The sequence below is a fragment of the Ranitomeya imitator genome, chromosome 2 (genome assembly GCF_032444005.1).
Source record: "Ranitomeya imitator isolate aRanImi1 chromosome 2, aRanImi1.pri, whole genome shotgun sequence".
Lineage (NCBI taxonomy): Eukaryota > Metazoa > Chordata > Amphibia > Anura > Dendrobatidae > Ranitomeya > Ranitomeya imitator.
Window position 1 is genome coordinate 285,288,854 of NC_091283.1, and position 22,262 is coordinate 285,311,115.

The window sequence follows — 22,262 nt, forward strand, 5'->3', positions numbered from 1 at the left end:
TCTGGCTGGACCAGTTAGAAACCCAATTAAAACAGGGGGCCTCTAGAGATTCCATACTTGCAGCGTTACCAGTAATCCAGGAGGGGGCAGCTTTTTTATCGGATGCCTCAATTGACTCTGTTAAATTGGCGGCTAGGGCAGCAGGTCTTTCTAATGCTGCGAGAAGAGCCCTATGGTTGAAATGCTGGCCGGGGGATATGCAGGCAAAAACAAAACTCTGCGCTATCCCTTGTAAGGGCGAGTATCTATTCGGACCTACCCTGGACGAACTCCTGGAGAAGGCAGGAGATGATAAGAAAAAATTTCCTAACCTTTTCAATCCATATCGTCGTCCCTTCAACAAAAGAAGGTTCAATCGGGGAGGAAGGCGGACCTTCTCACCGGGTAGGGATCGTTCCAGATGGGATGATAAGCGAAAAAGAGGCACAGGTCTCATGTTTCGCCGTAACCCGACGGAAAACAAAAAACAAGACCAATGACTGGCAATCCCGGTGGGAGGGAGACTGTCGCATTTCTCGGCAGAGTGGTCAAAAATCACAAACAGTGTTTGGATAAAAGACACTGTTTCCCATGGTCTCAGACTTGAGTTTGTCCATACCCCACGGGACAAATTCCAGTTAACACCCTGGCGCTCATCTCCCACTGAACAATGTGCCTTAGAAGAGGAAGTGAGGACTCTTTGCTCCAAAAATGTTTTGATTGAAGTGCCGTATTCTCAGGCAGGGAAAGGGTTCTACTCTCCCCTTTTCCTAATTCAAAAGCCGGATATGTCTTATAGGACCATTATAAACCTTAAGGGTCTCAATAAGTTTTTGGTGAAACATACCTTCAAAATGGAGTCCATCAATTCAACAATAAAAATGCTTTTCAACAATTGTTTTATGGTAGTAGTGGATTTGAAAGATGCCTACTATCATGTACCCATTCACGCTGATTTCCAACGATACCTAAGGGTAGCAGTACTAATGGGGGGTAGGATTCAACATTTTCAGTTCAGGGCACTCCCCTTCGGGATAACTTCTGCTCCTAGAGTGTTCACTAAAATAATCGCTGAAGTCATGGCACACTTAAGAGAATCAAACGTCCTTATAATTCCTTACTTGGATGATTTCCTCATTGTAGGGAACTCGATAGATCACTGTCTGTCACAATGGGAGGTTACTAAAGCCAAGCTAGAACATCTGGGTTGGATCATAAACTTCGAAAAATCTAAGTTACAGCCCCTAAATATTCAAAAGTTCCTGGGTCTAATGTTGGATTCAGTGACACAACAGTGTCTCCTCCCCATAGAAAAAATAGATCTAATTCAAATTTATGTGTTAAATGCAATTAATACACCTTCCATGACACTTAGGCAAGCAATGTCCCTACTTGGGTCACTCACATCTTGCATTCCAGCAGTTAAGTGGGCTCAGTTCCACACCAGATCCCTACAAAGAGAAGTCTTGTTCCATGACAGAGCCTTGGGAGGCGCGTTGAATGGGAAAATAACGTTAGAGCCAACCACGCTAGATTCCCTTAGGTGGTGGTCAGATAAAAAGAATTTATCAGCAGGGGTCCCCTGGATAGTAAATGTGTCCCGGGTGATAACCACGGATGCCAGCTCTTCAGGGTGGGGAGCCTACATGGGGGACATGGTGGTCCAGGGACAATGGGAACCCTTCACAACATTCTCATCCAACCAGAGGGAGTTGTTGGCGGTTGACTTGGCTGTTAAAAAATTCCTCATATATCTGCAGGGCCAGCACGTCAGAATTCTGTCGGACAACAGAGTTGCAGTCGCTTACATAAACCGGCAAGGGGGAACTCGTTCCGAGACATTGATGCAAATCACGGATCGATTGTTCCAGATGGCAGAGCTCAATTTTCTATCTTTGACGGCTCTCCACATCAAAGGAAAGGAAAATGTGGCAGCAGATTTCCTCAGCCGAAACATGTTAAGGCAAGGAGAGTGGTCTCTCAACGAAGACATTTTCAATCTGATCGTCTGCAGATGGGGTCAACCAGTGGTAGACCTGTTCGCCACCAGAAACAACAGAAAAGTAAAACTTTTTTGCTCGCTAAATCCCAGGGAAAATCCCTTGGCGGTGGACGCGTTTCTGATAAAATGGGATTTTCCACTGGCCTATGCTTTCCCACCACTGAACCTGATACCTCTAGTGGTGAGGAAAATCAGGGAGGATCGAGCGAAAGTCATCCTTATCGCCCCCTTTTGGCCCAGAAGAACCTGGTTTGCCTGGCTCAAGACGATGTCTGTATCGGTTCCCTGGGTACTACCAGAGATCCCGAACCTGCTTTCTCAGGGACCGATCTCCCATCCACAAGTGGCAGCACTCCATTTAACGGCGTGGAGTTTGAACGGTCACTATTAGTGGGGAAAGGCTTCTCTCCAAATTTAGTCGAGACACTCCTAAAGAGTAGAAAGCAAGTAACTACAAAAATCTACTCTAGAACTTGGAGGAAGTTCTTGTCTTGTTCAAGATTTGACATCCAAGACGGGATACCAATACAACAAATCTTAGAGTTCCTACAGAGGGGTTTCGAGTTAAAACTCTCTACTAGTACCCTTAGAGTACAGGTCTCAGCTCTGGGTGCCCTGTTTTCATGCAATATAGCAAACAATTATTGGATAGCGAGGTTTATGAAGGCAGTTAGTAGATCTAGACCGGTATATAAGGATAGGACAGTTCCATGGGATTTAAATTTAGTTCTGTCCTCTCTAACAAAACCCCCCTTTGAACCTCTGCAAGAGGCCTCAATCAAAATGTTGACACTTAAGACCGCCTTCCTGATTGCCATAACCTCAGCTCGCAGGATAGGGGATATCCAGGCGCTTTCCAGAGCTCCTCCATACACAGAAATCTTATCAGACAGAGTAGTCCTTAGACCAGACCCGGCATATCTGCCGAAGGTAGCGTCACGTTTCCATAGATCACAGGAGATAGTTTTGCCATCCTTTATTCCTAATCCCTCTAATCCTAAAGAGCAGGAGCTTCATACGTTAGACGTTAGGAGATCTCTCCTTCAGTATATCTCAGCTACTGATAATTGGAAGAAAGATGGAGCACTGTTTCTTTCATTCCAAGGTCCAAGGAAAGGATTTAGAGTGTCAAAATATTCACTAGCCAAATGGATTAGGGAAACTATATCTCTAGCTTACACAGCAGGTGGGGGGCCAGCTCCGCAGAATCTAAAGGCACATTCCACCCGGGCCATGGCGTCATCCTGGGCAGAGAGATCTGGAGTGTCAGTGGAGCAAATATGTAAGGCGGCCACTTGGTCATCTCCTTCCACTTTCTTTAAACACTATCGGTTGGATTTGGGGTCCTCCTCTGATCTCTCCTTTGGGTTAAGGGTGCTACAGACTATAGTCCCTCCCTAAGGTAGCTTACATCTCTGTAAATCTCTCGTTGTGCTGTCACGGGAGTCCGAATAAAGCATTAAGCTACTTACTGGTAGCGGCATTTTTCGGAGGCCCATGACAGCACCCTTAGTTCCCTCCCTATTCACGTGGGGGTAGCACTTCCTGATATGTAAATAGTGTAGTATGTAAATCTCACATATGGTGTCTGGTTACAATATAGTAGATTATTTTGTTTTTTTTGTTTCCAAATGTATATAATGTATGTTTGTGTACCACTAACCGCGGTAGTCCTCTCAGGCTCTGAAATACAACTGATGCATGGGAGAGGTGCCGCCCTTTTGTATCTGTAGGTTTCCTGTTCCTTAAGGGCGGATCCCCTCTCTCGTTGTGCTGTCATGGGCCTCCGAAAAATGCCGCTACCAGTAAGTAGCTTAATGCTATCTTATTGGATGAATCTACCTTCTCTCCCTTCTGTGCTGCTGAATGTGCTCATATGGTCCTTACAAGACCAGGTCCAGTCTTTCTGGCAGAACTTCTCTTCTATGATCGACAACAGTAAAGATGCAGTGAGGCCGTTATATTGGGGGGGTTAGGGGGGCAAGTTGGGAGGGGGCAGGGGGGGTGGGAGGGTTGGGGCAGCTCATACTTGGGAAATTGGATACTTTAAGAAATGATGAGCCACATTATGGGAGATTGTATTAAAATATTGAGTTGGAATGTGAGAGGTCTGGCGGATAAAACACGGCGGGCGGCAAGTCTGCAGTATGTCCGAGAACAGAAGGTCTCAATGATATGTCTGCTGGAGACACATTTAGTGCGGGAGAGGGTAAACGTATTGAATAGGCGCTGGATACAGAGGGCGTATCATTCTACTTTCTCGACGTACTCTAGGGGTGTGTCTGTGTTAATACCTGCGGTGGTGCAGTATGAGGAGGTAATGGTAAAAGAGGATGTGGATGGTCAGTATGTGGTGGTGAAATGTAAAATAAATGGAGTGTTGATGTGTATAGCGGCAATGTATATTCCGCCCCCATACTCAAGTAAGAAGATAAGAGAGGTGCTGGAGAGGGTAGAGCGTTGGGGACCGTTACCATCTCTAATTATTGGCGATCTTAATAATATCTGTGATGACTTTTGGGACAAAAACAAAAATCCCCAGAATAGAACAGGGGGACATATCACTACGTTTGGGACCTATGTCCGGGAAGTAGGTATGATTGATTTATGGAGAGTTAGACATATTGGGGAAAGGACGTACTCATGCTACTCGCCAGCTCATGGTACTTTGTCTAGGATTGACTTGGCGCTGGGTAACTGTTTACTGGATACGATGGTAGGGGAGGTGAGATATTTGCCTAGGGCTATTTCAGACCATAGTCCAGTTGAGGTGGAATTTCGGCCGGTGGGGACACGGATCGGGAGCAGGAAGGAGTGGAAGATTCACCCTAATTGGCTACACAGTATGGACTTGGAAAAGATAAAGAAGGAGTTGGTGGAATTTTTTGAGATCAACGAGGGAAGTGTAGATGTTCTTACTGTGTGGGAAGCCATGAAGGCGTACTTGAGGGGACTGCTGTTCATGTATATTAGCAGGTGTAAGAGGAAATCGAGAGAGACAGAGAGGTTGGCGGTTGAAGGGCTGAGGATAGCCGAAGATGAGATGGTAATAGCGGGTACTCCGGAAGCTGGGAGGAGGCTAAAGGCAGCTCAGAGTCAGTTGGAGGAGGTATTGCTCGGTAAGGCTGAAAGGAAGAGGGAATTCATGAATCTGGCTTTTTACCAGGAGGGCGAATCTGTGGGTCATTTGCTATCGATGGTGGCTTCTGCCCAGAGAAACACTTCCTTTGTTCATTCTTTGGTATCGGGGAGCGGTGTGGCTGTCTCTGAGACTTGAGATTTTGGACATTTTTGCGGATTTTTATGCGGACCTATATTCCTCTCAGGTAGATGGGTCGGTGGAGGACACAGTGGCGTTCCTTGAGGAATTGGAGCTCCCAAGGCTGAGTGACATAGATAGAGAAGATTTGGAAGCTCCCATTACGGAGGAGGAATTGGGTCGGGCACTGCAGTCTATGGCTAATGGGAAGGCACGTGGCGTAGATGGATTTCCTGCTGAAATTTATAAAAACTTTGGTGAAGTGCTGATCCCTAAATTAAGGGTACTTCTGGAGGAGGCTAGGAGTGGCGGTCGTCTACCGGCATCTATGCGGGAGGCCATAATAGTGGTGATTCCAAAGGAGGGGAAGGACCCGACACAGCCGGATTCATATCGGCCAATCTCCTTGCTTACTACAGACGTTAAACTCCTGGCTAAGGTGTTGGCGATGAGGTTGACAAGTGTTATCTCCGGCCTGGTGCACTCAGACCAGTCTGGCTTTATGCCTGATCGGTCCACTGCGATCAACTTACGAAGGCTGTATATGAATTTGCAACTCAGATCCGACAACTGTGGCCAGAGAGTTATTGCAGCTTTAGACGCTCATAAGGCGTTCGATAGTGTGGAGTGGGGATATCTCTGGCACGTGCTCCGGAGTATGGGGTTTGGACCGCAGTTCATATCCTGGATTCGACTGATGTACTCGATGCCGATGGCTAGGGTTAGAGTAAATGGGGAGTTATCACGGACCATACAACTGGCTAGAGGGACGAGACAGGGGTGTCCGCTCTCTCCTCTTTTGTTTGCTTTGGCTGTGGAACCACTGGCTGCTAAGCTTCGACGGTCTGATGAGGTGACTGGGTTTAAATATGGGATGATTGAAGAAAGGGTGGCGTTGTATGCGGATGACATTCTGCTATTTCTGGCTGACCCGGGTACGTCCTTGGAGGGAGCCATTGGGATTATTGAGCGTTTCGGATCGGTGTTGGGACTTAGGATAAACTGGAGTAAGTCTGTCTTGTTTAAGGTGGATGATGATGGTGGGGAGCCACTGGAGGATGGGCGACTGGAGGTGACTAGCCAATTTAAGTACCTTGGAATATGGGTATCTATGCCGGTCACTGAGTATATACATAGAAATCTGACTCCAATCTTAGGTGTTCTTAAAGCGAAAGCGGATGCTTGGCTTAAACTGCATTTATCTGTGGTAGGTAGGGTGAATCTTATTAAAATGATTTTGATGCCAAAAATACTGTATATTCTTCATAATGCGCCAGTTTGGATACCACGCGGGAGATTTAGACAGATTAACTCTCTGTTCAGGAATTTGATATGGGGGAGACAGCATCCCCGTATCAAACTGGAGACACCTCAGCGACCCAAGGAAGATGGGGGATTGGCATTGCCTAACCCTGAAATATATTTTCTTGCAGCCCAGAGTCAGCATTTAAAAGGCTGGGCGCATGAAGGGTCATCTGGGGCGGTACAGCGGCTGATGGAAGTGGTGACAAAAAGAAGGCCAGTGGTACAATGTTTGGAGGATGGATCCCTGAGGGCTCTGGGGAAATTATACCCGACTGTGTTGTTGATACGCAGGCTGTGGGGTAGGCTGAGACATATACGGGGGGTCACGGATTTGACTAGATTCTCACCGCTATGGCATAACAGCAACTTACAGGAGTTTGAGGCACTGGGGGTACTGACAGAATGGCAGGTCAAAGGGATTCAGTACGTGTATCAAATAATTGAGCGAGGTGAATTGAAATCATTTTCCCAATTACAGGCGGAATTTGGTCTTGGGACTGTGGGGGAATTTCAGTATTTGCGGATGAGGCTTTTGGAGCTCAGAGTAGAAACGGAGGTATTGGAATACAGAGGGATATAGTACTGGAGAATGTGTGTAATGAAGGGACTACTGGGGGAGTCATGTCTACTTTGTATAAAGATATGTTGCACACTTTCCTATTGGGGTTTCCAATAATGTCGAGAGCTAAGTGGGAGAGGGATCTGGGTCCAATGGAGAATGAGACTTGGGAGTCGGTGCTAGAATGGGTCCCACGATTGTCACTGAGCGAACCGTATAGAATGTCACAGCTCTATGTGATACACAGGGTTTATAAGTCACCGATGGTGCTATATAAGGCTGGTTTGCGTGATGATTCTGAATGCCCGAGGTGTAAAACTGCAGATGCTGATATACTCCATATGATGTGGACGTGTCCGAGACTGGCTGCTTTTTGGGTGGTAGTTTTGAGTCGTATGGAAGGTGCGCATGGATGTAAGGTGCCAAGGGATCCAGTTGTGTGCTTGTTGGGATGTGTGGATGAGATTGGAGTGGATAACAACCTGAAGATAGCTATTGCCAGATTGTTATACATGGCTAGGAAGGTAATAGCTCGAAATTGGATTAGGGAAGAACCGCCGTCAAGAGGAGAGTTCCTCCAGTATGTGAAGCAGGGCCTGACACTGGAAAAGGGGTTTTATAAAAAAAGAGGGAAGATCGAAATGTTCAATAAAATGTCGTCTCCGTGGATTGCTATGGGATAGGGGTATTATAGAGGGAGAGTTAATTAAGGTTCCTAATTAATGGTAATGTTAAATGTGGCTTATATTATTGGCCGAGGGATTAGATAGTATTTTGGTCTAATGATGGAAGTGCTAAGCAAGGTGAGCTGCTTTGTTGGGTGGGGTTGGGGGGTGGTGGGATTGAATGGGAATGTTTGAAGGGGGGGAAAAAAGCTTTGTATTGAAAATGAGAATGTAACATGTCATTTATCTTGTTATTCTTACTAAAAATTTATTTGAATAATAAAAAAAAAAAGATGCAGTGAGGCCAAGTGTGAATTTCTGTACAATAATAAGTTTCCCTTTATCCTGACTTTTCAATTTCTTTTAAAACCGACTATCTTCAAACAGGATTGCGATAAACTACTTAAAACACATTACACCTGTGCCATGATATATCTCTAAGCTGTGCATGGCAGATGGCTGTAATATACATTTACTCACGCCTGCAGGAGATGTGTTGGCACGAGCCCTGGTTTCATGGATTCGCTCCCCGTCATAAATTCCATTACTGCACAACCTCTCCTGAAATGGGGAGCACTAATATTTTCTCTGCTCTTTTCTTTGACTATCTAATATTTGTTCTTGAAACTCATCTGACAGAAAATATTGATCCTTACGATAGGTTAGATTGCAAAGAACCAACAAGACTCATTTATTACTGATGAAGACTGTTGATTTTGATCATTTCTTTAGATGTGTTATTGTCTATAGTCACAGTTTTTGACTACAGTAGTTAGGGTCCAAAACACTCTGATAACCATTTCCTGCAGCCAGCTTTGTGTTCCTTATCTGGGCCCATTTTTCAAATCTGACATGTGTCACTTTATTTGGTGACAATTTTAGAATTCTTTGCAAAATGTAAGCCCCGTTTTTTTTTCACTTTCACAAAGTGGAATAGCAAACAGATAGACCTTACAAATTATTTAGCTATTTGAATCCAGATCTTATTGGAATAGCTTGCAGACACAATGTATCGGGAGCAGTGTTTGTGACCACCTGGCAGCTCAAAAGACGGCCACCATGAGCAGGCTTGGAGCTATCTACTCCATTTTCCCAATCCCAGGGGTTGTATTGCTCATCACCCAATTAACACATCTAGATGGATCTGGACTTACATAGAGACCCCCCCAGGCTTTGGCTATATTGTTGCCTGCTGTTTGGTGGTGTAAAATGGGAAGAACAATAGTTAGGTAGCCGGGTCAGAACCTGTAAGGCAGAGAAAATACAAAATCAGAAGACGCAATAGTAGTCAACAAACAGGCCGGGATCACAACAGGATACAAATACACAAGCCGTGAGCTGAGCATAGAGAACTGAACCAGGGGAGAACAAGGCTGTATCTGGCAGCTTCCTTCAATATGCTTCGAGCTTTTGTAGAATATGGTGCTATCCAATTGGTGGAATCAGGGAGCAAATTACTTCAGCTGGACAGAACATGCATCCATACTGCCAGACTGGATTGCACTAATTGCCCCAGGCACCCTAATCTTAGTGGCTGAATTGAGCCCACATTGTCCAGAGCTTCTGGTTTCAACGTTTACTCCATAACCATCCCCGCCTGCCATGTGGATAAGGACACACCTGGTGACAAAAACAGGCATCGTAGGAGCAGATCTGAAAAGAGATGTGACACGTCATCTGCAGGAGCCCTAATATGAAAAAAATTCAGAAAACCAGAGCAGTTGAAATCCCCATAAAATGGCTCCATTTTAGAAATTGTAACTCACAGATAATTAATCTATCGGAGTAGTGTCTGTTTTTTTGATTGAACGGGCACTTTATGGAAATTGGCACGCAGTGGTTTAGGAGAAAAATGCAAATATACCATTTTATTACCCAACAAATAGTGCCCAGATTGTGCTCCCGGAGACACACACACCATAAATTAAGTGTGTAATGCCAAATACATGGATGCTAAATGTGGTTTGGGCACTACGAAAGGCTCAGAAGTGAGAGGGATATTTGACTTTGGGAGAGTGTGTTGGTTAATAGAAGCCATGTTACTTTTCAAGAGGCTTTGAGCAACTAATAATGTGGAAACCACTGTTTTTCCACTAACAGATGGTTGATCTGAGTGGGGACTTTGTTTTTTTGTGAGATGAATACAAGTTTTTATTGCTATTATATTCGTCAATATAACGTTTCTTTGTGGCTTTTAATTCCATATTTGCGAGACAGAATGAACAAACTGTTGACCACTATGCTCCACTGGTTCATCCTATGAGATTTTCTATTAGACTGTGAGCTGTCATTGTCTTGGTGAAGAATTCAATATTTTTACGTAATTTGCCATTTTTACAGACAGTTTAAGTAGAAATGTTAAATGACATTCAAAGATATTTTATTCTTAAATAATAATTGGTTTATATCTTGGCAGATGACTGTACCAAGAGATCAGAGGGACAGCGGACACCTTCAATTTTTAAATCAGACGATTTTGATATACCACAGGATACAATTGAAGTGAATGCCTTTACTCCAGATATACCATCATCCCTTCACTGCAAAGGTCTCTCATCTGATTCTTTGAAACAGGTCCTGCCTTCTGATTCATTAGCGACAACTAAGGAAAATCAGAGTCACAAAATAAGCATTAAACACGGAAATACTCCCAAATCAAAGAAGCCATTTTCATATTCAGAATATGGAAACAGTTTTCTCATCGAAAAGTCTTTCCTTAAACATCCAAAAATTCACACAGTGGAGAAAAGATTTTCTTGTTCCAAGTGTGTAAAACTATTTATGCACAAATCACTTCTTGTTAGACACCAAAGAACTCACACAGGGGAGAAGCCTTTTTCCTGTTCAGAATGTGGGAAATGTTTTAATCAGAAATCGTGTCTGGTTACACACCAGAGAACCCACACAGGGGAGAAGCCTTTTTCCTGTTCAGAATGTGGGAAATGTTTTAACTTGAAAGGGAATCTTGTTAACCACCAAAGAACCCACACAGGGGATAAACCTTTTTCATGTTCAGAATGTGGGAAATGTTTTAATCAGAAATCGTGTCTGGTTACACACCAGAGAACCCACACAGGGGAGAAGCCTTTTTCCTGTTCAGAATGTGGGAAGTGTTTTAATCAGAAATCATCTCTGGTTACGCACCAGAGAACCCACTCCGGGGAGAAGCCTTTTTCTTGTTCAGAATGTGGGAAATGTTTTAACTTTAAAGGGAATCTTGTTCAACACCAAAGAACCCACGAAGGGGATAAACTTTTTCCAAGTTCAGAATGTGAGAAATATTTTACACAGAAATCAGCTTTTGTTAATCACCAGAAAACTCACACATGGAAGAAGCCGTTTTCCTGTTCAGAATGTGGGAAATGTTTTAACAAAAAATGGAATCTTGGTATACACCAACAAACCCACACAGGGGAGAAGCCTTTTTCCTGTTCAGAATGTGGGAAGTGTTTTAATCAGAAATCGTCTCTGGTTGAGCACCAGAGAACCCACTCTGGGGAGAAGCCTTTTTCTTGTTCAGAATGTGGGAAATGTTTTAAAAACAAATCAACTTTGGTTAAGCACCAGACAACCACACAGGAGAGAAGCCTTTTTCCTGTTCAGAATGTGGGAGTGTTATAATCAGAAATCATCTCTGGTTACCCACCAGAGAACCCACTCCGGGGAGAAGCTTTTTTTTCTTGTTCAGAATGTGGGAAATGTTTTAACTTTAAAGGGAATCTAGTTAAACACCAAAGAACCCACAAAGTGATAAACCTTTTCATGTTCAGAATGTGGGAAATGTTTTAACCGAAAGCAAATCTTAATAGCCACCTGAGAACCCACACAGGGGAGAAGCCTTTTTCATGTTCATAATGTAGGAAATGTTTTAATCGAAAATCAGATTTGGATAGGCACCAGAGAACACACTCAGGGGACAAACCTTTTTCCTGTCCAGAATGTGGGAACTATTTTAACCATAAATCAGATCTCATTATACACCAGAGAACCCACAGAGGGGAGAAGCCTTTTTCATGTTCATAATGTAGGAAATGTTTTACACTAAAATCAACTCATTAACATCAGAAAATTTCATCAAGGGGTGAAGCCTTTTTCATGTTCAGAATGTTGAAAATGTTTTAACCAAAAAGTATATTTCTTAAAGGTGTTGTCCATTGCTAGGAAAACCCCTTGTCATTTGTCATATTTAGCCTATTTCAAATAAAAATTATTCATACTCCCTTTCTGTGCTAGTGTTGTTCCAGTGGGCTTAGCACTCACATTCCCGGGGCTCATATTAGGTTGTTACAAAATCAGCGCTGGCTTCACTGTTCCTGCCTTCTGATGTATTGAACATCAACAGGATGCCAGGGCCACCGCTGCTCTCTGACATACTCTTATTGTTTTGAAATGTCCAAAAGTGGAGACAGTGAACCATGTTTAAGAACGCACTTGCTTTCTAAACGCATCTGGTATTCTATTAGTCTTTTCCCTGTGATCCTTAAATACATTTTTCCTACATGTTTCAACCAAGAAAGAAAGAAAGACTTTTTGATACGACTATATTTTAACTTTTAAAAAATAAAGAATTCATCATTTAAAGCATGTCTTGGATTTGTAGAGTAGAAGCTGGATCGATATTGAAAAAAATAGACTATAGTGTTATCCATAGAATATTTCTTGCTTTTTGCAGAATTTCGTGGTATATAACACCCTAAATAAGCATTGAGAAATTTTTCTGGATTGAATTTGTCATCCATACACTTTTACATGCTTTGTGTTACATTATGGTGATATTAAACAAAAAAAAACCGCGTTGACTTCTGCAGGTGACCAATTTTTTTTTTTTTTTTTTTTAAATAAAATATAAACTTGGTTTCTTGAGACCTAGCAATTAGAAAATTTGTAATGCTTGAGGTAAGGGACAGGGAAGTGGAGGTGCTAATGATGGTGCAAGTAGATGCCAAGGACATGGGACGCCTGTTGCTGAAGTACAAGAACAACGCCCATCCACATCACATAGGTTCCTGTCCCACTTTGCAGGAAGGTAAGGTACACCACTTCTGAAGACAGAACAGTGCATATGGTGGTCGGTTGGGTAGCAGATAATACTTCTAGCATGCTGATCCTCCCATTTTTAGTCCCTAAAGATTAGTGATCCCACACTAGACACTCCGTGAAGCTCTTTATAACATAATTTCTGGATTGTGGCCTCTCAACTTGCATATTCCAAGAGGGACAAGAGGACATTCTGTTTAATGATGCACAAACTTAGAGCACCCACACTTGTCTAAGGAGGAAGATGATGATTAGGCACAGTTGTTGACAAGTCAAATTGTCACCAAGTCAGGAGGACTAAGATGCAGTGGTGGAAGACAAAGTGGTGAATGACAGTCAGTGACCCAGAGTGGCACGCCCAGGGAAGCCAGAAGCGCTTAGGGGGATAGATCGACCGCACCGACAGAGGCAGTGAGGTGACCAGAAGGAAAAGGCAGGCAACTGTTCCATAGAGTACCGGCACTCGTGAATTTCTCCATCAAAGAGTTAGGAGTTCCCCAGTCTGGGACTCTGTTAAAAAGTGTTCTGAGACCTAAGCATTAAGCGCCTAACCACCATTAGCATGATTAGGCACCTGTCATCTAAGCACCCGACGCCTGGGTCTATGATTGGTGCAAGTGGGTGACACCACTGCCTCTTCTCCTGTACTAGGTGCTTCCCAATTTCCTTTTTATGACACTGGTGCAGATGCTTCCGGCCCTGCACCTGTCCTTGCACATTATGATGCACCATCATTAGGTTAGGCAATTCCAAATCATTGTCCCAGCAGAGCATTCAGCCAGATTTGCCAGAGCCAATGATCAAGGTACGCTGTGTCAGTGCCCATTTCCCCAAGTCTGCTACAGCTGCTGGCAGTGCTGCAGCAGTGCATGCAAGTGGCAGCTCACTGACTGGTATAGGATGTGACCACGTGCTGAAAATCTGCTGCACATATTGGTAGCGTTTTGTGAGAAGAAGAGGCCAGTTGTGCAATACCAGCTTCAACACGCCCTTTGGTACTGTGCCTAAAGCATGGGCATGGATGTTTGACATTTGTACTGTTCTCTAAGACTGAGGAGTCCACAAAGATGGTGAGCCGTGATGGCGCCATAGTTCGTGCAACGATCCCACTTCTGTGCCTACTTAAACAGTCGCTGAAAATTAAACGTGAAGCTATGTGTTAGGGCTAGCGGAACGCACCGAGTAAATATAAATGTTTTATTGTTATTGATACGTTCGCAGCCTGGGGTCCACCGTGCAGGAGAACCTGCTGCTAGCAAACGGCGGCACTATATGGCGGCATGAACTAGCTCTGTTATTTCACAGAGTAGCTGTGAAAGCAAAGCACTGTGCCCTGTTAGACTTCACAGAGGCACAGGCTAACTGCCCAACTGAGAGCAGTCAGTGGTCATGCATGCACACAAAACTCCTCGCTGGAGGTGCCAGCATTCTAGGGGCTTATTTCAGCCAGGTCCCTGAATACATACACACACAATCTCCTCGCCGGAGGTGCCAGCATTCTAGGGGCTTATTTCAGCCGGGTCCCTGAACACAAACTTACATGACCACACTGGCACAAAGCATATAACATAGAAAGATACTAGCGCATGGCCGTGCGGCCATGCGAGCCTTAAATAGTTGCAGCACGTACAGAACCTTCCTAGAAGGACCAATGAGAGGCTGCTACAGAGCCTGAGCACCTACAGGACCTTCCTGGAGGACCAATGGATTTAGCTGCAGTATCTGAACATGTGACCCTCAATCTCCACTGAGAGATCTTACTCTGAGCATGCTCAGAACGAGAAAAGCAGGACTTAGTCCTAGAAGCGTCTGCTCGCCGCTGCCCAGCACTGGCTTCAATGGCAGAAGCAGGAAAAGCAGCAGTAACTCTTTGTACAGAGTCAGGCCGGCCTCACACTCAGCGTATAAAAATACGGTCCATAATTTACGGCCGTAATACGCAGAAAAGTCCCCAAAATAGTGGTCCGTATCTCATCCGTAGGCAGGGTGTGTCAGCGTATTTTGCGCATGGCATCCTCCGTATGGTATCCGTACTGCGAGATTTTCTCGCAGGCTTGCAAAACCGACATACGGACATACAATAGATCCATGTTCTCAAAAAATCGTAAAAACATACTGTGTGTGTGTGTGTATATATATATATATATATATATATATATATATGTCAGTGAGACACACACACACTATATATATATATATATACACGAGGGGCGATCCAAAAGAAGTAATGATAATCGGTTATTTCTATTGCACACAGAAATTAAAAGAAAATGTTTTCTTCTCTCTTAGGTACCCACTAGTCCAGGAAAAAAAAATTACTTAAATAGACCACGATTCCCGGGAGCTACATTCGTTTGAATATGAACTGCCGAGGAGTGAACATCAAAATGGAAAAAAACAAGCTCAGAGCTGTCATCAAATACCTCTGCTTGAAAAAAATGACTACCAAAGACATGCACAGCGACTTGGTGGAAACATTGGGGGACTCTTCTCCATATTCCACAGTTGCACGCTGGGCCAAGGAATTTCAGCTGGGAAGAACATCGACGGAAGTTGAACATCGTGAAGGACGCCCATCCACGTCCCTCAATGAAGAAAACGTGAAAAAAGTTGAAGAAGTTGTATTGGCAGATCGAAGAGTGACTATCAGGCATGTAGCTGAGGTCCCAGGGATCTCATATGGCAGTATTCAAAGAATCCTTGCAAAAGAATTGCATATGAGAAAGGTCTCCGCGTGTTGGGTGCCAAAAATGTTAACCGACGAGCAAAAGAAGAAACGAGTTGACATTTCAATAGCAAATCTCAAAGTTCCAAGCAGACAAGGAAAATTTTTTGTCACGTTTTTTGACCATGGACAAGACCTGGATCCACCACTTTGATCCCGAAACTAAACAACAATCGATGACGTGGAAACAAGCCAACGAACCAACGCCGAAGAAATTCAAAGTGTCAAGCTCAGCAGGGAAGGTTATGGCGTCCGTTTTTTGGGACGATGAAGGAATTATTATGGTGGACTATTTGGAGAAGGGAGCCACTATTACGGGCTCCTACTACGCAGAACAAATAAGAAGATTGAGGGAGGCTATCAAGGAGAAAAGGCGCGGCAAACTGCGGGCTGGAGTGCTGTTTCACCAAGATAACGCGCCGGCTCACAAAGCTGCAGTTGCCATGGCTACCATTCAAGAAGCAGGCTTTGAACTGGTGGAACACCCCCCCTATTGGCCAGATCTAGCCCCCAGTGACTTCTTTCTCTTTCCTCGACTCAAGGAACACCTCCGGGGCAAGAAATTTGATGACAATAGTGACGTGATAACCGCTGTTGGGGATTTTTTTGAGGGTCAAGATCAAGAATTTTTTTCTAAGGGAATTCGAAGTTTAGAAAAGAGATGGACTAAATGTATAGACTTGATAGGAGACTATGTAAAAAAAAAAAAAAAAAATTTGACTATATTCATTGTGTTTAGTATTGATTATCATTACTTTTGGATCGCCCCTCGTGTATATATATATATATATATATATATATATATATATATATATATATATATATATATATATATATATATATATATATATAATAATTAGGATTTCATACAGCACTAGATAGCTTAAAAGCCGGTAATTCAATTGCCGGCTTTTGCTATCTCCTTTCCAAACCCGACATGATATGAGACATGGTTTACTTACAGTACCATCTCATATCCCTTTTTTTTGTTGCATATTCCACACTACTAATGTTAGTAGTGTGTATGTGCAAAATTTGGGCGGTCTAGCTATTAATTTAAAGGATTAAATCGCGGAAAAAATTGGCGTGGGCTCCCACGCAATTTTCTCCACCAGAATGGTAAAGCCAGTGACTGAGGGCAGATATTAATAGCCTGGAGAGGGTCCATGGTTATTGCCCCCCCCCCCTGGCTAAAAACATCTGCCCCCAGTCACCCCAGAAAAGGCACATCTGGAAGATGCGCCTTTTCTGGCACTTGGCCACTCTCTTCCCATTCCTGTGTAGCTGTGGGATATGGGGTAATGAAGGGTTAATGTCACCTTGCTATTGTAAGGTGACATTAAGCCAGATTAATAATGGAGAGGCGTCAATTATGACACCTATCCATTATTAATCCAATAGTATGAAATGGTTAAAAAACACACACACATTATTACAAAGTCTTTTAATGAAATAAATACACAGATTTTTGTAATATTTTATTAGACTGGTAATCCACCTGAAGACCCTCGCTCCTGCTAATGCAGCTGTGCTGCTGCCAGTAAAACCCCAGCGAATGAATGGAATGTAGGTCAATGACCTGTAGTTACCTTCAGTCGCGGTGATGCGCCCTCTGCTCCATGGCCCTGGCTGAAAAAATGCAAGTAGTGTAGCCTACATGTTATTTGTCAAACTTAACCTGAGAAGTGCTGTGCCCCTTTCAAAAAGTATATGTTCTGTCCCCCCTTTCCAAACATACTGCCCTCCTCTCTCAGACCATCTGTTGTTTTGTTCCCTGCATTTTATGTGTTTGATATCTTGTATCTCTCCCTATATTTTATATGAGTTTGATATTCCCATTATTTATTTGTCATTCTTATTTGATAGCGTGATTCTCATTGATTGGGTCTGTATTCACTTTGTATGCAGTATTTTATATGAGTTTGAAATACCCATCAGATCATTTATTTGAAATTCTTATTTGATAGTGTGTTTATCACTGATTGGGCATATTATTTATAGGGCCCATAAATCTATTATTCAGCTCTTCCTAATCACCTTCCCAAGTATAAAGTGTGTGTTTTGTACATTTGTAAAAAAAAAAAAAGGAGAGACAAATATTAAACGTTTTAAAAGATTTTGTCCTGAAAATAATTACCTCTCAGAATTATTCAAAGATTTTATGTAGACCCAAGACAATTCAATATTATAAAAAGCATTACAACTGCAATTAATAATATACATCATTACAATTCTTACAGAATAATATAAAAGTATCACAAATGCATTTAATAATATACAGTACATCATTACTAGTGATGAGCGAACGTGCTCACTACTACTTGGTACTCGCCCGAGTATCACTGTGCTTGGTGTACTCGGCGAGCACCGAGCAATTCTGGAATTATTCAGAGGGAGCTTGGGACTCCGCCTTTAAATTTTGGCGCTTTTTAGAGCGCCAATGAACATGAAAGGATTGTCTGCCATGCACTGTAATACCGCAGCCATCTTTGTTGTGGTATTACAGTGATTGGCTGGCCGCACAGCGTCATCAGGTCTATAAGAGACCTGGCGTCACCCTGATCGGCGCATTCAGCTTTGGACTCAGCTAGCGTAGGGAGATCCGCTGCTGAGATAGGGACAGATTCATTCTTTTATTAGTGTGAATCTACTATTGTTCAATCCACAAATCCTGATAAACCAACAGTCCTTTTTAGAGCTAATTTGGGGGTATATAGATTGCAGTGCTAGGTAGGCAGGGAAGTCTATGTGCACATATCCACATCAGCGCATGGCCTGCAGGCACTGTGAGTATATAGGTCTCACTGCATACATCAAATTACTCCATTGCTGTTTGCTGCTGTGTATTTTATATATACCTAGCTGCAGGTATCCGTGTCTAGGATTTTTTTTTTTGCACCTCATACCTGCTAATTTTATTACAAAGCAATACATAGCCCCCTTTTTTTCTACATCTATTTGCTTGGTCACACGGCAGACTACAGCCAGGTCATTTTAATACAAGAGCGTGAAAATCGAACAATTTAGAACAGGGTTTTTTTTTGTCCCAGGCATCAGATGTGAGTACGCAGAAAATTATGGCTTTTTTTTCGGTATTTTTTGGAGTGTCTTACAACATTTTTGGACACAATTTTACTCACCAAAAAATCTTTAGCTGGTCCAAAAATATTTGGCTACAGTTCTTATCTTTATCACTGTGATTTGTACGCCACACGCATCGCATATCATTGCGCTAAATATTTTACAATTTTAGTACTCCAATTTTTGTTTTAGTGTCATAGCCTACTTATTGACACAATTTTGGTGGGCCCCAAAAAAATCAAGGCAACATTTTGATCAGTCTGTTATCTCCGTCCGATGCCTGGTCTATCTATGGTCTACAGGTCTACAAATACTTGCTTTTCAGGCATACATTCCACTTTTTTGTCTGTCTGCTACCCTTGGTCTATACAGTATTTTGTGTTAAAGAAAATGTAAAAAACTCCAGGCCACATATTGATACAGTCTGATATCTCAATCAGACGCCTGGTCTATCTGTGATCTACAAATACTTGCTTTGAGGCATACATTACACTTTTTTGGCATTGTGTTAGCATACTTCATGACAGTAATTTTCTTTTCAAAAAATAAAAAAGGCCACATATTGAACATTGTTGTTGCGCTGTCAGGCTCTATCTGTGGGCAAAAAAATTGTTGTATTTCAGTACACCTTTGAACTGATTTTGGTATCTTACCCTAGTTAACATTTGTTAAAAAAATTACCAACATTCCATTGAATTAAGTGTATTTTTTCGGCACACTAATCACATATAAGTTTTCTCAAAATGAATCCATTTGTATCGAATGTTTAAAATATTTTAGTAGCCATTTAAAATGGGCAAGGGATAGGGAAGTGGACGTGATGCTGATGGTGCAAGCTGAAAGTGGGCCACAACAAAGACCCACATCTTCTTGCTCGACCTTCCTGTCCCAGTTTCTAGGGGACCACAACACACCACTATTGAAGCCAGAGCAGTGTGAAACGGTTGTTGGTTGGATAGCAGATAATACTTCCAGTCACTTTGCGACCACCACCACCTCATCTTCCACACGATCAAGTCTTGAGTTGCCGTGAGTCTGGACAGCATATTACTCACCCTGATCCTCCTTCCTCCCACCATATCAAGTGCACTGAGACAACTGATCCCACACTTGGACTCTCCGAAGAGCTGTTCACTTTTCCTTTTAAAGATTCCGGACTCTTGGCCGGTCAACTTGAAGTGGGACAAGATGAGATCGCATGTAGCGATGTCCAAAGACTTGAGCAGCCACGATCACACGAAAGCGATGGTGGAAAAGTGTCACAAGAGGTGGACCATGATGATACACAATTGCCAGAAAGTCAGGAGGAGGGGCAGGGTGCGGATGTGAAAGACGAGGTAGTGGATGACATAGTAACTGACCCAACTGGGCAGGAGGACATGCAGAGCAAGGACAGCAGCACACATGGAGAGGGATGCATAGCACCCCAACAGGCAGGAAGCAGTGTGGTGGCCACAGACAGAAGTCATGCATCCTTTCCCTGTAAAACCAACATGACGGAAGATGCCATTCCAACTGTTAGATCTTCCCGAGTTTGGTTATTTTTTTTAAGGACTCTGCCGATAACCGCAAACAGACCATTTCCAGCACCTGCCATGCCCGCATCAGCAGGGGTAGCAAAACTACCAGCCTCTCCACCACCAGCATTATCAGGCACATGGCAGCAAAGCACCCGACTTTGTGGGCCGAACTCCAGGCTCCAGGAACACTGTCTGCAGGTGACGCCACTGCTTCTTCCACTGTTTTGCGTACAAGCCAATCCCCAGTCCACGGTGCATGCGAAGATGCCTCGTGCCCTGCACCTGTTGCCCACAGTCAAATAGCACCATCAACAAGCCAGTCCACGTCCTTGTCCCAGCGCAGCCTTCAGTTGTCTATGCCCCAGTCATTGGAACGCAAGCAGAAATACGCAACCAACGCCCCACAGGCCACAGTAGTAAATTCTCAGATTTCTCATCTGCTTTCTCTTGAAATGTTGCCTTTTAGGCTCATTGAGATGGAAACTTTCCGCAACCTGATGGCGGTGGCTGTCCCAAGGTATTTAGTCCCCAGTCACCACTATTTCTCCCAGTGTGCCATACCGGCATTACACCAGCACGTGTCCCACAATTTTACCCGTGCCATCAACAATGCTGTTACTGGAAAAGTACACCTAACCACGGACATGTGGACATGTCTCACTGACAACACACTGGGTTAACATAGTGGAAGCCGGGACCCAGTCGGACCTTGGGATGGAACACATCTTCCCGATGATGAGGATTGCGGGCCCTAAGTCAATCAGGGTTTCCCCCATAGTCTACAGTTCCTGCACCTCCTCTTCAGCCTCCATCTCTGAAATGAGCACATCAGTGAGAAGCTGGAAACACTACAGCACTGCCTCAGCCAAGTGGCATCAGGCTGTGCTGAAGCTAATCTGCTTAGGTGACAAACTGCACAATGCTGAAGAGTTGTGGACAGTGCTGAAAGAGTGGTCAGATTTTTGGCTGACCACGCTGAACCTACAGTCGGGCATGTGTTGTGAATTCTGCTCTTGGGCTCCATCCGGTGGTTATTAGTGGTAGTGCTGCTGCCTGTGGATCACAGCATCTATCAGGTGTGTTCACTTTTGCAATTTAATCTCAGCTATTTAGTCCTGCTTGATACTTTAGTCAGTGCCAGTTGTCCATTGTTTTTGGAGGATTCACATCCCTTTCTGGTCTCTCCTGTTTGCTGTGCTTTTCTTCTATGATAAGTCCTGGCTTTGTTTCTGCTGTCCACATGCTGTGGGCTTTATAGTTCTGTGCATTTTCATGTATTATCTTGTCCAGCTTGTCTGTGAAAGGATTTTTTTCAGCCAAGCGATATCTTTGGAGATGCAGATATACCCTCCATGTCTTTAGTCAGATGTGGAGTTTTGTATTTTCTGTGGTGGATATTTTCTAGTGTTTTAATACTGAACGCATAGTTCTCTGTACTATACTTTCTATTTAGCTAGTATGGCCTCCTCTGCTAAATTCTGATTTCAGTCTGCGTATGTCATTTCCCTCTCCTCTCACAGTCAATGTTTGTGGGGGGCTGTCTTTCCTTTGGGGATTTTCTCTGAGGCAAGATAGTTTTCCATTTCTATCTTTAGGGGTATTTAGTCCTTATGCTGTGTCGAGGTGTCTAGGGAGCGTTAGGTACATCCCACGGCTACATCTAGTTGTGTTGTTGAGTTCAGGGTCTGCGTTCAGTACAGGTACCACCTTCTCCAGAGTACGTCTCATGCTGCTCCTAAGCCACCAGACCATAACAGGCTTGGTCGTATGTGACAATGGCCGGAACCTGGTGACGGCTCTGAGACAAGGTGAGCTCACACATGTACCTTGCCTGGCCCATGTCCTTAACCTCATCGTTCAACGTTTTCTCAAAAGCTACCCGCAGTTGCCGGATTTGCTAGTGAAAGTACACCGCCTGTCTCCCCATTTTAGAAAGTCAGCTACAGCTTCAGCCGCCCTTACCGTACGCGTTTTCAGCTTCCGGCTCACCGACTGATGCGTGATGTCCCCACGCGTTGGAACTCTGCATATGTTGGAAAGGATTTGTGAGCAGAAAAGGGCAGTTGTTGACTACCAGCATCAACAAGGCCATCGTTATTCAGTTCAGACTCCACACATAAGACCACAGGA

At 43.7% G+C, this 22,262-nt stretch overlaps 1 protein-coding gene across 1 annotated transcript in view; it reads left to right on the forward strand.

Moving 5' to 3' along the window:
- Nucleotides 1-11,990, forward strand: part of LOC138663190 (oocyte zinc finger protein XlCOF22-like) — a 39,226-nt gene extending 27,236 nt beyond the window's left edge. The window contains exon 8 of the mRNA XM_069749342.1: nucleotides 10,186-11,990. Coding sequence (XP_069605443.1) covers nucleotides 10,186-11,390 — 1,205 coding nt within the window. The 3' untranslated portion in view covers nucleotides 11,391-11,990. The remainder of the gene's footprint in view (nucleotides 1-10,185) is intronic.
- The last annotated feature ends 10,272 nt before the right edge of the window (nucleotides 11,991-22,262 follow it).